At 38.7% G+C, this 18,088-nt stretch overlaps 1 protein-coding gene across 6 annotated transcripts in view; it reads left to right on the top strand.

The window, feature by feature from the left end:
• MOV10L1 (Mov10 like RNA helicase 1) overlaps positions 1 to 16,563 on the top strand; it is a 35,481-nt gene extending 18,918 nt beyond the window's left edge. For 2 of the 6 annotated variants that reach the window (XM_068165990.1, XM_068166033.1), the window contains 13 exons: positions 16 to 112; positions 1,207 to 1,385; positions 1,877 to 2,023; positions 2,622 to 2,743; positions 3,539 to 3,638; positions 4,058 to 4,222; positions 6,053 to 6,226; positions 6,876 to 7,025; positions 8,530 to 8,637; positions 10,285 to 10,422; positions 11,207 to 11,298; positions 11,772 to 13,652; positions 14,333 to 16,563. In XM_068165990.1, coding sequence (XP_068022091.1) covers positions 16 to 112; positions 1,207 to 1,385; positions 1,877 to 2,023; positions 2,622 to 2,743; positions 3,539 to 3,638; positions 4,058 to 4,222; positions 6,053 to 6,226; positions 6,876 to 7,025; positions 8,530 to 8,637; positions 10,285 to 10,422; positions 11,207 to 11,298; positions 11,772 to 11,781 — 1,482 coding nt within the window. In that variant the 3' untranslated portion in view covers positions 11,782 to 13,652; positions 14,333 to 16,563. Of the gene's footprint in view, positions 1 to 15; positions 113 to 1,206; positions 1,386 to 1,876; positions 2,024 to 2,621; positions 2,744 to 3,538; positions 3,639 to 4,057; positions 4,223 to 6,052; positions 6,227 to 6,875; positions 7,026 to 8,529; positions 8,638 to 10,284; positions 10,423 to 11,206; positions 11,303 to 11,771; positions 13,653 to 14,332 lie in introns of all 6 variants that reach the window. The other 4 variants (XM_068165999.1, XM_068166016.1, XM_068166008.1 and 1 more) reach the window with 4 other exon arrangements.
• Positions 16,564 to 18,088: the final 1,525 nt, after the last annotated feature.

Genomic DNA, 18,088 nt, shown 5'->3' with positions numbered 1-18,088 from the left:
ACTTGCCATTTTCAGGTCAAAAAAATGCAGAGCAAACAGGCAAAAGGCAGAGCATCAAGGGACGTGGACATAGCCGGTGTGACAAAAGTAGCTGCACAAAGAAACCCACCTGGTATACTTCTGTACTTTACATTCAAGCATAAACAGTTCAAGATTGCAATCACTTCAGTAAGCCAGGGCTGAGCAAGATACCTTTTAAATGTCCTCATGCTGTCTTCTAAAGACAAATTCTAGAAAAGTACTGGCAAATATTCATTGGAGATTTCTTTGTAGACTATTTAAACATCTCTAGGTCACAGAATAATAGGATGGTTTGGGTTGGAAGGGACCTTTGAAAATCATCTCGTTCCAATGCCCCTATCATGGACAGGGACACCTTCTGGTAGATCAGGTTGCTCAAAGCACCATCTAGCCTGGTTTCAAAACACTTGCAAGGAGAGGCCAGCAAACATCTAGTGATATGTTTTGGGCTCAAGAAATTATAATTTCTTAGTCCTTTACTTTTGTAAATCTTTGGTCATGTTCGAAGTTACCAGTTTGTAGCTGGGATGCTGCATCTCATCCTTGGGACAGCTACTCCGCCAAAGATTCCAAAACTTAGAATAGTTTGCAGAAAGCTCAGGTCATTCCTATGCTTTTGTGAAAAGTATGACTTCAAATATTAGTTTACCTAATGGCCAAAGAAGGTGATTTTTGTCACTTTGTGTATCTTTCAACCTACTACAGAATCCTACCGCTTTAGAGTGCATTACCTAGAATGCACTTCTGTCCAAGGGTTAATAAACTGTTGTGGAATGCTGAGGCTAGATTAATTCAGACAGAATTAAGAAATGTTAGTAGCTGTAATTTACCACTGTTCATCTCATACTGGTATGATCCTTGAGATAGCAGTTACTGGAAGTTACTGAAACTTTGCTATCCTATGGGAAAACAAGTGAGCTTGATGCTAAAATTTTTGAATACAGTTTTTACAGATTGATTGACTATGTAATCAGGCCTTTTCTGGCCTTCAGTTTTATTACAGAGCCAGTACAGTTCTGAGATGTTAATGGTGTATTTTCCACATGCTAGTCTATGAAACTGGAATTTCTGAGAATTCATTAGTTGTTGCCACAGAGAATGATTTTATGTGAATTGGAATTGCTTTACTCTATGTATGGTAAATATTTAAGTGGAGGTTTTAGTATATGCTTATCTTGATTCTAGTTGGTGAAACTGTGACACTTAAACAGAGAGAGAGTGCATTTTTCAATCCTATGTTGAATGAGCAACAGAAACTGGCAGTGAAAAGAATCTTAAGTGGTGAATGTCGTCCAATACCTTACATTCTCTTTGGACCACCAGGAACTGGGAAGACAGTAACAGTAATTGAAGCTATTTTACAGGTAATGGTGGATGACAAATCTGTCATCTCTAATCTTTTCAGTGTTGGAACACTTAGAGTAATTCTGCAAGCATTGTCACATCTTCTTCCCAAGGAGTTTTCAAAATATTCTGAGATAAGTTTTTGTAGCTCCATGAAAGAGGAAAAAATTTTATTGATTTAACAGAACTGGTGAATGGTTTCTTTACAAATATTTTTGTCTTTAAAGCTTTAGTATCTAATGTGTGATTGCAACAGTGCATAATACAAACTGGTGAAGCACAGACACACATTAATGGGATAACCATGAATAAATGCTGCTGTCCCTACACTCGGTTTCAGGCTACTTAGCCATGACTTCCAAGACTGGTGGTCTTGAGCTACAAAAGGATGAATGAATGTTATGTGTATGCTAAACTCTTCAGATTCCATGTTCAATGAAATAAAATGGGCATGTTTGAGCTATTGCTGCTTCTCTAAACAACTTTTTTTTTATGTCCATTTTTAATGTAGATACATTATGCTCTACCAGATAGTCGAATTTTGGTTTGTGCACCATCAAATGCTGCAACAGATCTGATTTGCTTGCGTCTGCACGAAAGCAATATGTTAGAGCCAGGAGCTATGGTCCGAGTTAATGCTAGCTTCAGGTCAACAGAGGTAAATATTACAGATACCTACCAGTTAAAACTTCCATTTTGATCTTAAAAGTACTGATTTAATAATGTAACTGTCAGTGGCTATTGGTGTAGTTAGCTACCTTTAGGATCCAAAGTACAAACATACTATTTCAACCTTTCCAAGAGATGAACCGGAAAATACTGATCATGGTCCTCAATTTGATTGTATGAGCCTTAACCTCTCCCCTGCAGTGTTTAACTCTGTGGTAAAATGCTTTCTCTTACAAAGCAATCTTAACATGTGTTACTGAAGTCAGGCATTTTATCTCCAACACAGTAAAGTAAGCAAGTAGGTTTGTCCTCCTTATGCAGCACAGGCATTTTGTGGGCCTTTCATGTATATGTATAGATTTATATATGTATATGAAACATCCATATATTCAGTTTTGATCCTTACAACAAAGAGAAAACAGATGTCTTACATATGGACTACTTTGTTTAGGCAAACAGTTCATTTTGGTGTATCAAATGTTTCACTAAGCTTCTGAAATGGTTTTCAGTGGGCTTTTTTAAAATGCCCACTGAAGTGTTTGAACAGAAAGGGGTTTGTTTTACAAAAGATTTTTTTTCCCTTGCAGCAAATTGATGACCTAGTGAAACCTTACTGCAGAGATGGTGAAGATATTCAGAAAGCATTGTGGTTCAGAATAATAGTTGTCACATGCAGCAGTGCAGGGATGTTTTATCAAACAGGAATAAGGTAGAATATTATAGATATTCCTATCACAGAGATAGCTGGGTGCTACAAAATCTGGAGCTTTTGGATACCCTTAGTGCTGTAGCTTAAGCTGGTTTAATACAGTTTGTTGCATATGCTGCATCTGTTTTGAAATTGTCTTCCTAGCAAACCTCTTGGGTTTGATAATGCTTAGACACTCTAAGTGGTAAATTTAAGAATTATCTTGAATAATGTTTAAAAAATTGACACTAACTTATTCTCCATTACCAATAGTAGCCTTGCTAATTATATGTCATTGACTGTCACTTTGGCTCCTAATGATTGTCACACTAAAAATTGACATTGTATTTGGCTTTTTTCCAGTCACCTTTACTAACTGTGAGCAAATGCTGTGTCCAGTGCAGTTACCTAAAGATTCCTCTGGTTTTAACTTTGTAAAAGGACACTGAAGCCTGAGTTGTTTGTGAGAAGAAAAGCCTGGGGACTGTGTCTGCTACTCAGTGTATTGTTCTCATTAAATAGCTCAAATTGAGAACAAGGAAAGCTTTTCTCACTGTCTTAACCTTAGTATAAACAATGCTTTAAGGCAACCAGTAATATTGTATGTCAGAGTATGTAAGCAAAATCAAAGATTACAAATTAAAGTTACTGTGGGCTTTTTTCTGTATTGTGTTGAGAACACCTGCCTTTGTTCATGTGAGGGTGCCTGGTACAGTTGGCAAGGAATTTAACAGAATTGCTGAGGTCAACCACAGGGTGGCAGAATGAACTAATCTGCAAACAGCCCTGTTTTGGGTTCATGTTACTTTATTCTAGGCTTGGGCACTTCTCTCATGTGATTTTGGATGAGGCAGGGCAAGCAAGTGAACCAGAAAGCCTGATTCCCATTGGATTGATTTCAGAAGCTAATGGACAGGTAGTTACCATTTACTGATAGGAAAAATGTTTTTGTTTAATGTTGTTCATTGTTTTTGTGAGTGGTGTAGAATGCATGCAGCCATTCCCTGCAAATGTGTATGAAATTCTGTGTACTTGTAGTCTTACTCATACACAACATCCATTTCCCATAAATTGTTTTGCATCTTAAAGAAGTCTGCACTGGTAGGACACAATTTGGTGTGTGGGAGATGTCAAAAAAGCATTTAAGACAACAATGTACTTCTGTCCTGGGTCTGTCCCTCATTTGCAAACAGATTACATGTTTCTAGGAAAGAGGAATACTTGATATAAATTGCCCTTTGAATTATGAAGTGTGTATGTTACTGAAACTACTTTTTTTTTTTAATAACTGTTTTAACAGAATATGTATTTATTTATTTTTAACTGCATATGCAGATAATTCTTGTCGGAGATCCAAAGCAGTTAGGGCCTGTAATTAAATCTCAAATTGCACTAGCTTTTGGATTAAATATATCCTTGCTGGAAAGACTGACATCAAGAGAGATATATCTGAGAGATGAGGATGCTTTTAGTACCTCTGGAGCATATAATCCTTTGGTGGTGAGTAGAACAGTTTCTTTGGGGTTTTTTGTTTGTTTGTTTTCATCTGTGCCAAAAAGGATTGTGGTTCCTTCAGTTTCCTTACTACCTTTTTGTTTCCTGATGCTTAGTGATAAGTTTAGCTTGAGCATTAGTTCTCCAGGAAGGCTTGATTATTTTGAATATATACTCTGAATAATAAGGATGCTGAGCCCTACAGTATGTTAAATACCCTCTTTGAAGGGGGTTTCTATTCTTAAGCAGAAAAAATGGAATGTGATGCACAGAGTTCTAAATAATGGCTTAAAATTCCCTTCTCTCTCTGCCCACGTTTACCATAACTTTATAATTTAATTTTCCACAAATAAACAAGAACAACTTTTGCTTTTAAAATAAGACAGACAAAGCCTTGTATTTAAACAAAAGATTAATTTTGCAAACATGGTTTGGGAAGGGAAAAATGAATGGTTTGTTTCTTTATCACCCCTTCCCCTGAAGGATAGCTTCCCAAAACTCTTGTTATGTCTGTGTAAAGTGGCAGGGATAGCATAGTACATAAATATTAGTACATAAACACAGATGTTTCATCTTCTTTAAGTTTTGGCTGAATCTGAAATATAGGGCTACAGGTAAACTTACTAAGATGACTAGATGACCAGGGAAGGCAGGGAGTTATGGGTGTTTGGGATTAGGCTTTAGGTTGAGTTCAACCTGCTGTGTTTACTCCTAAAATCTGTTACAGCAAACTTTAATTATTTCATCTTTATGCAGTGCTTAAAGAGAATTGGCATACTGAGGGTGGGAAGTATGAGGGCTTTAAGCCTTTAAGTGTGGAGGGTTGAAATTAGCCCCCAGCTAATTTGGAGAAAATAGCCCCAAAATAAAATTGCCAGACTAGCTCAGTTTGGGATGGAAGATAATGAAACTATATTTACAAGCAAACTACAATCTGGAAAAACAAAATGCAATGAATATGTACAAAACATTATTTTAAATATATATATAAAGAGAGATTTACTATTTATAAACAACATGGAAACTCCTAAGACCCCCCTGGATTCATCCAGGGGACCCACTCACTTCCTTTTCCACTCCCTCCTTCCTCTGGTTACCTCTCACACTGCAACCAAAACAGAGATACCTTGGCAAGGCCACAGAAAAGAGGGAGAGAGAAAAGTTGCAAGCAGAAGCGACAGAAGAAAAGTGAGCAAACTGTTTATGCCTCTTCTCTATATCCTGTTAGCAATCCAATGAATTATATAAACCTTATCATTATTTTTCATTTGTATCCAGTGGTAATTTATTTTACTTTCAGTCTGCAATCAGGAACTAGGCTAAAGTTCCCCGTTAAACAGTTAACACATTGGAGTTGAGTATCGGGTGTTTCTCTTTTGAGCTGGTTATTACTTACTGGAATGCTCCCATTAAAGCCATTATTTTATTTAAAGACAAATACACTTCTGATTCCTAAGGCTGTCTACTATCAGCCTTTCTGCTGCTCTCTTTCCACCTGTCAATATTTTCTCAAAATAAGTTACATCTATGGAAACCCCATGAATAGAATCTGACTCTCTTAAAGTGCTTATAGATAAAATGTTTCTCATCTATTGTGTACATTCAGTTCTGTTTTTCTTTCTTTTATCCTTTGGAAGGGAAAGACATGGTCCTTCAATAACTGCTTTTATTTAGTATTTATCATCACACTTGCAGTTTTTGCCTCAAACAGTTCTTCAGCAACTTTTGGAAAAGTGCTAGAGAACGATAAGATAGTATCACTTGGGAGCTGCGTACTGTGAAGTGTGATGCATAATTACTTGTTTCAGTTACATGTTTTGGTTTTTGTCTTTCCAGATCACAAAACTCACAAAGAACTACAGGTCCCATTCTGCACTGCTTGCCTTGCCATCTAAATTATTTTATGATAAGGAACTAGAAGTTTGTGCAGATGATTCAGTAGTAACTTCTCTGTTGCGTTGGAGCAAATTGCCCCGGAAGGGATTTCCATTAATTTTTCATGGAATAAGGGTATGTAAAATGTTCATGCAGTGAAAGTATGAATAGGGAGGACTTACAGAAGTTTGCTGATGATGTAGGTGAGTTAAAGGATATGAAAAATCATCTAGTGTTAGAAACCAACTACTTGAGCAGCTGCCCAATGAAGTGTGTTGTGGAGCCATTTTGATAGAAATTTAAATTCATAGCAGATTGACCAAGATGGAGCTACAGTCACCTGCTTTTAGATTGCTTTTGAGCTTGCTGCATTAGAATGAACACAAGCCACTAAGGGAATTACTGAGGTTTAAAGTAGGTAGGGGGAAAATTGCACTCAAGGAAGAAAGTTTCTACACTTTTCAAGACAGCAAAAAGTGGTAATACCCAGCTCTTGGGGAGGCTTGCTTTTCAACTCTCCTACCTTGCACAAAAGCAAGATACTGACTTGCCTAACACTTCTAAATCTCAACTCTGATTAACCTCCTTTGCACACTTAAAGTACTATTGTCATACAAATTCTGCAGTTTAGAAAGAAAAAGTTAGGCAATGCTTTTTTTAATCAGGGTATATAATAAATAAATTATATAAAATCAAGGTGTTTTTGTATTTAGGATGCAATGTATTAATATGTAGTCTCTTCTGCACGTGGTCTTCATTGTCTTGTTTCTTTCTTCTCATACAGGGCAGGGAAGCACGCGAAGGTCAGAGTCCCTCATGGTTTAATGCAACTGAAGCAGTTCAGGTAATGCGGTACTGTTGCCACCTTGCTAAAAATGAAAGTGCTGCAGTGTCAGTGGCTGATATTGGAGTGATTACACCATATCACAAACAGGTATAACTGGTGTCTAAGAACTTCAAAGTTGCTGTATGTCATCTTGTCATTTTTATATTGTGGCTGTGGTGTTAGGCAGGGAGGCATATCTCCAAACTTCACTGTTACGTGATATATTGCATGGTGGATTATCAATTATTAATGATGTTTCCGTTGAAATCTAGAAAAAGACAGCACTAATGGCATCCTACTCTTTTTGTTTGTTTGTTTTAAAAATCAGATTATTAAAAGAGAGATCTGCTTGCAGCTTTGGAGATGGAAGCAGATTTTTTAGTCATTGGAAGTAAAGGATGCAAGTTAAGAATTTATTATCCAACAACAATCTGATTCTGTCACTTTCTGAACTGAGGAGTGGAACAAAAGGGAAGTGTAGTGAACTAGGTCTTGTGTCACCTTGTTATGGCTTTGAGGAAACTGGAGGAATTGGGACTCCTTAGCTGTTGTGTAGTCAGACAGTTTGTGCTGCTATTTAAACCTCTAGAGGATGTTGAATGTTGACTTCAAATGTCATGCTTTGTTTTTAAAACTACCATAGAATGGTTACATATGAGATGTCTGCATTCATTTTAAACAGAAGATTAAATCTTTCCTTTCCAGAGGATGCTCTGAACAGTGTGCATATTGGTTTTCTTGATACTCATACCTCAGTAATCATTACATTGGATGCTTGAGTTAGGGGAAACAGAGGTGTGTGGGAAAGACCAACCCCTTTTGATTAAATCTCACTTGCAAATTAGAGATCTGCCTTTACCTATCCTATTGGTCAGATGTATGCACCTGCCCATGTTTAGTTACATGTTTATTTTTCCAAATACTATATGCAGTATTGATGTGATTGAACCTCTTATACTCCCTAAACACTTCACAGTATTTGGTATGATGAGCCTATCATGTAAGACAGATAATGTCTGCTTCAAGAAAGTCAACTGGTATTGCAGGAATGCTGATTAGAAAGTAGTCACTGACTGTAATCCTCAGCTTAGCCAGGCATGATTTCTCAGTAGATTCTTAAGAGCACTTAAGGTACAGTCTCCAGGCAGCATTTAGCACGTGGTAATATGCTGATCCTGCATGTAGTGTGAGAGACGAACACTTCTTTCTCTTTTGGGGAGGGTACTTGAGGCCACATCTCACCTCTGCCTTCCACTCAGCATGATACAGCTGGCAAACAGAGGTAGAATCTATGCAGAGACTTGCTGAGGGGCTAGGGATAGCTGCTTGCCCTGCCGTATGTGGTGATCATGATTTTGAATACAGTGCACATTGGAAAAAGAGGATACTACTAAGATCTGGATTATTAAAAATCTGATTTCCTTTTGAATGTGTAATAAGTGGGATACTATTCTGAGAAAGTTACAGCTCTGTTTTAAAATACGACTAGTAGATGATGGCTAACCTTGCTGTAGGCATCCGTGTTAAATCACATACTTGTCAATGTAGTACATTTTCAGTTTTGACATAATTCACTCAAATATAAATTCCTTCAAACTTTTTCTTTTGCTAGGTGGAAAAAATTAAATTTCTCCTGAGAAGTATTGATTTGGCAGACATTAAAGTTGGCACAGTAGAAATGTTTCAAGGACAGGAGTACACAGTTACCATCTTATCAACAGTATGTATGTTTAGTTTGGTCCTTTAAGAAGTTTTTGTATATGTATAATTCTGTTTCCTTTTTGACATAGGGCTTTTAAAAATAAAAAATAAAGAGCTTTGTTGATACTTCTGTGACAATGGTGACTTTCACTACTGTGCTGGCTATATTATAGGAATATTGTTAAGTCTTTTCTAGGTGCTATCTGTTTGGATCTGGAGCTATGAACACATTGAAAAAACAGGGGCTGGGGGAAAGGAAAAATCCATACTAATTTTTCTGCTGCAGCAGTGCACTAGTCACAGGCCATCATTTTAACTTGCTTTAAAGCTGGTTTTGGTTGAGTACATATGTGAATGTGAAGGTATAAGAGCACAAACCGCATCTCTAGAGCTTTGTAGATAATCACGCAGAGGTGTTTAGGTTCACGTTTTGTAATGAGCGGTTCTTTCAGAAAAGTACTGACAACAGGTAGCATTCAGGAAATATGGGAAGATGCAGGTGTTTGACAAGATGTCTGTAGGTTTTTGTGGAGCCCATCCTTTGCATTTGACAAAGGGGAAAAAGGGTTATGTCACAAAGTACTGGGAAGGAGTTGCTGTTATTATTTGGAAGCTGGCAGCCCTCGTCTCTCACCTTTTTGCAAACTTGATAACCAATATGCTTCAGCAGATGTCTAGATTTTAATGAAACATCATCTGCAGATGAGACAAAGATGTAGTCATAGTTTTCAGAAAGTTGACTAGAGTATGGAATTCCATCTCTAGCAGCTGATTCATCATGCTTCTGAAGATGCAGAGATTAGATGCTGGTGTATGCCAGTTGCCTCTCAAGTGCTAGATACTGTTCCAGTGTACACACACATCCCTTGTGTTTGAATTCACTTCAAAGTCCCATAAAGGCAAAAACCATAACAGCTTCTTTATGTCCCCTTTTTCTCAGGCATGTAAGAATATTGTCTAGGGCTCTTGATGGGATTTTTCTTTGTGCTTCTAAGGAGGAATCAATGTGGAGTTGAGAAGTGTAAGTCAGCTGATAGCTACTGAGGCTTATTGCAAATGGCATCTTGCTAACAGAATATGTGATACTAATCCTTCATGTTCTGAGACAACATCCATCAAATACACCATTGTAGGCACACTAAATTCCTGGATGGGAGTAAAAATCTGTGCTGGAATAGTGAAAAAGACAGTTGGGAAGCTTTAGAGAAAGGCTAACTGTTCATCATTTGAACATCTACAAGTGATACCAGTTCAGTATACACAGTTGAGTCTGAGGATTTAGGCTTTCCTTCATGGGCATTGTGGGCTCTACACAGCTGTATTTCTACAGTATGGAATCCAGTTCAGAATGCAAAAGTCTGCATATACTCACATTTTCCAGTGTTAATGTGATTTTAGTGCAGTAAGTCTCTAAGTAAAAGATTTGAGTGTTGAGAACATGGAGTTCCTGAGGTGACTGTTCAAGAATGTACAGTATAGAGCGAGCCTGTGTAAGACTGGTGGGGAAATAACTAGCTATCTGACATCTGGATTATGAAGCTAACTTTTGCAATTGCTGACACTGAGCTATGGATTACTGCAGTAAGCAAATACCCTGTTAGTTACACTTGGTATGTTGCTTTCTTATTTTGTTTCTAAAATTACTCATTGATTTGTTTATTTTTAGGTGCGATCTCAGGGAGGTTTATTTGGTGATGACAGACACTGTTTGGGATTTCTCTCTAACCCTAAGAGATTTAACGTAGCAATTACTAGAGCAAAAGCTTTGCTGATTGTTGTGGGAAATCCTCATGTTCTTGTGAAAGTAAGTTATGGGTTTGGATCTGTGGCAAGTGGCATTTGCCACAGTAAATTAATGGTTTGGAGGGTTATCTGATGTGAGGGAACATCAGATTAGAATGTTAATAATTGGTATGCTGTCCTCAGTCTGCATTTGGGAGTATCTGAACTCCATATGTTCCTATGAACATGGACAGTTCAGGCACCCACACAGCAGACTTTCAAGCACAGAGAAAATTGTAATGATTATCTGTGCATACAGGGTCCTGCCTCCTTTTTCTCTAGAAGGGGTCAGAACCTCAGTGCTGAAATTCGGAGGCCTGTAAGTCCCATAAGCATGTCCTGAATAACCTTATGCAATCAGATTCTTCACAAAATGCAGTTGCCCCTTTTTAAATAGAGGATAGTGGAAGTGATTGTTCTTAATAAATACAACAGCCTGCCAGTGAGGTGGTCTCCTTTTCACCCCATACAAGTTCCTGCTATAAGAATAAGGTGAGTTTTTCTCAATATTTAATAAGATGTGTCATGGGTTGAGTTGTTAAACCAGCGAAGATGTCTGTCTTTCTGGTTGAGAAGGAAAGCAATATTCCAGAAATTGTCTGACTAGAAAGCTTAGTCTCCTTACATCTGTGTGCAGCAAGTGTAACTTAGATCAGCTATAGATACCTTCTTCCTGTGTCACACCACGCTTTCACCATTTGTTCTGGTTTTGGAAAAGATCTCTTGAATTCATGCGCTGTGTTAATTTACTTGAAAATTCACTTCACAGAGCAGCATGATTTAAACTAAGCATCTTTCTTTTGCAGGATCCCTGTTTCTGTGCACTGTTAGAATACAGTGTGATGAACAGAGTTTATGTGGGTTGTGACTTACCTTCAGAACTGCAACACCTGCAGGAGTGAGTATGTGGTCTTCATTTTAATGTTGGTAGATACGGATCAGTTAACAACAGTTCCAAAGCAAGTATCACTTGAAAGAATGACAAATACAATGACTTGCGATATCACAGTAGATTTGATTTTTACTTTGAGTATTGTAAACATAACATGTAGTGTAACCATATTTTCTCCCATCCCATAAGAAGAGTGAGTGTTAAATAAGAACTGTTGATGACTTTGGTATTTCATATATCCCTAAATAATGCATTATGCATTTGACAATAATTGGGGAGGTGGGGTAAGAGCAGGGGAAAAGTTTATGGTGACTTTACTGTAATTAAGCAAGTTTACTTGATGGGTTTGAACATGTTCCTTCTAGTAACATGTAATGCATTGTTAAATGGGTATTACCTACTAGATGAAACTTTTTAATCAAAATTGTTGTTCAAGGAAAGGTAAGCAAAATTTTTATCTCATTTCTTTTATTTGACAGGTGTGACTAGTTTTCCAGTGTTAAAGATGCATTCAGTCCTCATCTGTGTTGAAACTATGAATACTTGAGAGAAATTCAGTCCTAAGTAAATCCAGCACCTTTTGTTCTTGGGGAAAGGCCTCCTAAAACTGGACTGTACCAAGTATTTTGTAATTTTGTTATAAATGCTTATTGTCATACATGCCATTTATTTTTCTGAAAGAGTTCTTAATTTAAAGGGCAAGTAAACATTTTTGAGGGAAGAAAATTGCTAATGGAGAAACAGAAGAGAGCAGTGCTTTAAGTGCTTCCAGAGGAGTGTTTGCCTCAGTGAGATGGCTGCACAGAGCAAGTTTAAACTGTCTTTATGTTGAAGAACAGGAAGAAGGGGGATTTCTTTTCCTGCTTCTATTGTTAGGCATTTAATACTATTTTTGTGTTTTTCTAACCCTTTCACTTCACCATGGGTGCTGCTGCCTATTAATGACTGAGAAGGTGAACTGTGATACAAAACAACTTTGTCTTCCTTCTCTTGCAGTGTTTCTCATCTTTCTGCTTACCCAGCTGCTACTAAAAACCTTGTTTGAAGAGAGACCTACCCATTGGAATTGTACAGGATTAAACAGTGTTCTTAACTTAGAACAATTTCTTCTGGCAGCTTGATGTGCAGGCAGAGTTGGTTGTCCCAGAGGTGTTAGCTTCAATACTCTAGTTTCATGAAGACATATGGGCTGATGAGCTAGAATTAGGAAGAGGGGAGAAACCAGATTGAGTTCTTACTCATGGTTAAAATAATTTTTCATTTTTACAGTGACGAAAATTTTCATAAATTTCTTTTTGGATATGCTTTAAAAAAAAAAGGGATCAGCTGCTGGGTGCAACGGAGAGTCACTGGAGAGTGTCTTTAAGAGAAATGCAAATTAAGTCTTATTTTGTGTGAAAAACATGTTGCAGTTACCTAGTTCTGTTTACAGGAATTAAAAAATTAAGTGAACTGTTGCCATGGCTGTTTCTGATTTATTAGTTGTTTGCCTTACTAAGAAACTACAAAACAAGCACTATCTTGAGGAGCACACCAGAGGTACATGAACACAGGAACACTGTTACAAATTTCTCTTCCCCAGCTTCTCTCCAAATATTTTATTAGACATAGCCATCTTCAGAAAAGCAAGAGACTGAGAAAGAGGAATTCTGTAAAGCAGACGATTCCTGAGCCAATTTAACATAAGCACTTAAGAGTTTAAATACCTTCAAAAGACTTGTCAAGCCATTGGAAGAGCCCAGGGATTTCCTTGCCAGAATCAAAGCATGTGGTACTGCACCAGTGTTTCAAACTGCAGCAGAGCTCTGAAGTATGTTCTGCGTTGTGGTGGTCTCAGCAGCATAATCCTGTGCTGTGGCAGCGAGAGTTCACTTGGTGGATGGTCTTTGCTTTTTGAGAGAAGTAGCTTAACTCATAGGTGGCTGCATTTAGATTACAAATAGAAGTAAAAGTATGCCCTTCTAATAGTATTTTAGAATATGAAGGCTTTACTAGTGTCATCCTGCTTATTACAGTTTTCCATTGACTATTTGTAATGCTTAAGTTCCCTTAAATTGCTGTTACTGTCCATGCTGGTGCAATGTAGATCAGGTCACACTGTCACTGTTTGATGCAGGAGTTGCTGGGCAAGTGTATTTGTTTCATTTGTTATTTTTACTAGTTCCATATATCTTTCCAAACAGCTGTTTAACTGTGCTTTTAAAAAAAAGAAGTTATGTCCCTACCAACTACATAGCAATATTCTGAAGGTCAAACTGTGAGCCTATGATGTGAGCCTAATTAAAGTCATAGCAGTTCAATAGTCCAAGATGCGTGTGTGGCCGGATGCTGCCCAGTGCCACACAGACCAGACTTCACAGGTATGCTATGTGTATTTTTGCATATAATGGGAGCTCTGTTAATCCTTCCTATTTTTCATCCCCCTTAAAGGAGAAAAGGGGGGGGAAAAAATAAAAGAAAAAGAAGAGGCTGTGGCTACAACCTGTATTCAGGACCTTGTGTGACCATGTTTTTTGTCTATAAGACCCATTACCCCAGTAGGGACACCAGCTCAGGGCAAGAAATAGAATTCACAGTGTGCAGGCAACTACACCTGCCATTTACTGTCTTCTGCAACCTTGATTTGACAAGGTTAGGAAAGTTCAGTATGCTTTTCTTCCTCAAATGAAATAGCTTTGAGGTGTCAGGGAGCATTGTGCTGTGCATTTGCAAGCTCTAATACCAGAATAATGTGTAATCTCAATCTTAATTAGAAACAGACTCTTCTCTTTTTTCAGCTAAGACAGAACATTACCATTTATTCACATATTCAGAAACAATTCTTCCTGGTTTTACCAGGCTTGCAGAAATTTATATGCTCTGATTATTTAAACAATTGAACTTTTTTAACAGCAGTGGTAAGGAAAATGCAGTATGCCTCTGAGCTGTGAGGGGTGTTTTTTCCAGTATGTGGTGATGAGTTGGAGTGTAATAATCCTTTTAAACTGCTTAAGTGTACTTACAGACAGTGTCATTTGGTATCTCTTTAATGATATTTCAGAACCAGCTTCCTGAGTATTGCTCCATGAAAGCAAAAGAAAGTCGTCTGGGTGACAGAGTACTGGAAGAGGCTGCCCAGAGAGGTTGTGGAGTCTCCTCTGGAGAATTTCAAAACCCTCCTGAATGCGTTCCTGTACTGCCTGGCCTACATGATCCTACTTTGGCAGGGTGCTTTGGACTCCATCTCTGGAGGTCCCTTCCAACCCTTAACATTCTGTGTCTCAAGTGAGGAGGCAGTGTGCTGTGGAAGGACAGAAGTCAGACTGGAGACCTTGGAATGAACAACTCTGTGTAAATAGAGAACAAAGTGCTGTTGAAAAGTTAAGTTTAGAAAGACTTCTACCAAAAGATAGAAGTGAGTAGTTCTAGTCTAGAGCTTCTACAGACTACTAATGACAAGTAAGAAAAAAAATAGGATCACAAAGAGACCCTAGGTAATGAAAGAATACAGTCAACAAAGGAAAAAAGGGGAAACAATTTTCAGTTAAACGTAAGCACACATACACAAAAAAAGGAGAAAATGAGTATTAGTCACTTTTCTAACCTTGTTTCTCTCCAGTGCTTTTCATGATTTCTTCATCTTGCCTCACTGTAAGGTGCAGATGACACAGAAGTGCTAGAACTGAAGTTACCTCTGTCATCTGGTGCAAATGCAGCTGACAGTATAAATGCCTGAGTTTTGTTTCAGTTCTGTAGGCTGCCTCTCAGGCTGATGGAGAGAACTGACTCTGAAGGGAGGTTTTATTCATCCATGTTTAAAATACACTTTGCCCTGACTGGAGAGGAAGCCTAGAAACTGACACAAGTTTGGGGTAACTCAACTTGGCCAAGGGAAAATGTGCCATAGGTGTTTGTATCCTTGTCCTGGAAGCACAGAACACAGCCCTTCTATAAGTTACTGGAAAGCAGTGTACCCAAGAGGGAATACGACAGTGTTTGAGAAAATGATACAACTGGAATTCTACTGTTTTTTCTCTTGCTGAGAAAGTGAGTGTCTGCTGTGAAGGTAAACTGATTCACATCTGTGGAATACAGTAGCACAAAATGAAATGCTTTGGTGATTACTAACTACTGAAAAGCTTCATTAATAAAAGAGCTCAGAACATCATAACATGACAAAGTATGTTAATGTGAGGTGTTACATGCCATGGGTATTAAATTAGTCTCACAAGTGATCACATATAAAATAAGGCCTGTTTCGGTGCAGTCTTACTAGGCTTATGGATAAACTTAATTTACAGAAGCCTAGTTCCAAAGACCTTGATGTATTGCTAAGTGGCGAAAGCTATTCATTATGGCAGCACTCGTCAAACAACAGGACCTATACTGCAAGTCTGGGAGACTTGCATGAGTTACTTAGGATTGCTTTAAAATTAATAAACAGTTTAAAGTGGTTGTGATGCAAACTAAACATGGGGAGTTCAGCATTTGTTCAAATGTATACTGTTCCTGAGGGGAAGGAACTGTAGACAGTTCCTGGACAGAACTTGGATCCTTCTTCATTTTCTCTTCATATACTTCAATGTGATAGAACTCTTGAAAGGAAATACTGCTGCTTTTCTTTTTGCATCTTGGAGGATGCACAATGTAAATAGTAAAAGTATGTAAATACTTCCTCTGGTTCATGCTTCATTCCTTGTAGTTCTTTCAGCTGGGAAAAAGTGCATCCAAATAGTATCAAAGTCAGGGAAGTTGAGAAACGGGGAAGTCAGAGGTGGCAGAAATGAATAATGGAGATGAGTAATAAAGAAATCATTCATACACTCAAAGAGAAGAAAAATGTGGCTACCATGGATGGCTGGCAGTAGCGTTGAATCTGAGGGAGTGGATGTGTAGTGCTTTGTGGATTCTCAGTTGTGTCATAAAACCATACAGGTGATAACACAGGGAGAAGTTAGTAAAATGTATCCTTTTTGTCAAGTTTTAACAGATTTGGCCATGTCTTCAGTAGCACAAAGCTAGGATGAAAAAAAAAGCATTGCTTCAGTAAAAGCTGGAGTGTTTGGGTGTGGTTTTGGTGATTAGAAACCTTTCCTTTTGTGCACCTTTTAGTGCAGTGAAGCATAGCAGAAGTGCATTTCTCTAAGAGATCCATGGATTCCTAATTATACAGCTCAAAAGCCACAAAATGCATCCCTGTTGAATACAAGGAAGATGATCCCAGTTACTCTCAGCCTGGCTGGTGATTGCTAGCACGATATTCTGATGTGTTTAGAGGGGTCATAGGGGGGACAAATGGAAAGTAGACTTGGCCCTAATAGTGAGGGGTGACCTTATTGCTGTCTACAACTACCTGAAGGGGGGTTGTAGACAGGCAGAGGTTGGTCTCTTCTCCCAGGCAGCCAGCACCAGAACAAGAGGACAGAGTCTCAGGCTGCACCAGGGGAGATTCAGGCTGGAGGTCAGGAGGAAGTTTTACACAGAGAGAGTGATTGCCCATTGAAATGGGCTGCCCAGGGAGGTGGTGGAGTCGCCATCGCTGGAGGTGTTCAGGAGGAGACTTGATAGGGTGCTTGGTTGCATAGTTTAGTTGGTTGGGTGGTGTTGGATAATAGATTGGACATGATCTTGAAGGTCTCTTCCAACCTGGTCTATTCTATTCTATGCAACCACATATACTGGTGTAATGGTTTGAATCAGAACAAAACAGGTCAAACTTGTCTGTTTTCCCTGAGGGAGAAGTAACACTCAAAAACTTGGGCTTGAGACAAAAAGAGAAGAATAGAGAATATGGTACAAAATGCATAATTACCTAAGCATATTTTCAGAAGCAGCATGGCACAAAGCAGCAAGCAGAAGCAAGCGAGCCAAAAGCCCAAGCCAGAAAACTGCTCCCCCATCCCTCCTTGTCCTGCTGCCATCCCAGTAGAAAAGGGAGCCACCAAAAAAACACGGAACATGGAAGCAGCAACCAGAATAGGAAGCTTCTTGTGTTGCAGTCTGAACTTCAAGCCCCATACTATTTTCCTCCAGTCAGCACTTTCATTTTTGAAGCTGGCATGACTGTAGCATGGTATGAATAACAGCAGCAGGTTCATTTCAATCCATGACAACCATAACACAGAAATCTGCTCTGAAGGAGAAGTGCTAATGCTGCAACCTTTATGTCAGCTGGTCTTCTTCAGGGTGGTCCAAGGGTGAGGGACTGTGGTTGAGCAGCAGCCCACAGCACAGCCTGGCAGAGCAGCATTGCCTGAACAAGGTGCAGTTCCTGCTGCACTTAAGTGCCTGCCCTCAGTCCAGAGCAGGTGCACCAGGCCATCTGGGGCAGAAAAGCAGAGCATTGCCTATATAAATCCCTGGCAGCAGCAGGGGTGGACAAGATGAGCACAAAAATATGCATATTGTCAGCTTTTGGCAGTTTGCTGAAAATACATTTTAGAAACTCAAGGGCCTTGTGGTGGTTTCCATTCTGTTGCTAACAGCCATGCCCTGGGGCAGTGAAGAGGACAAGACAGCAAGGACAGAAGGGTAGTGAGAATTTCCCCTTTTGCCTTCCCTTAAATTAATGAGCAAAGAGCACACATGGGATAAGTGAGGCAAAAGAAGAAAGCCAGTGTAAACATTCCTTGTAGAGTGCCTGAAATGAAGACATTCTTTGTGCAGAACAGGGCAGCAACCAAAAGGTGTGTTCACCTCTATTGTTTCTGTACTAGGGACAGCTCTCTGAAGACTGTTTAGGTCTTACTATAGAAAAGGACAGTGATTATCAGCTCTGTAACTCTCTAGAGGTGTATTACCATCCTTAAAACAGCAT

Source organism: Melanerpes formicivorus, unplaced genomic scaffold, assembly GCF_026170545.1.
Source record: "Melanerpes formicivorus ecotype bairdi unplaced genomic scaffold, bMelFor1.0.p_v2 SCAF_3, whole genome shotgun sequence".
Taxonomy (NCBI): Eukaryota; Metazoa; Chordata; class Aves; order Piciformes; family Picidae; genus Melanerpes; species Melanerpes formicivorus.
The sequence above is the reverse complement of the archived record's forward strand: the minus strand, read 5'-3'. Positions and strand labels throughout refer to the sequence as shown.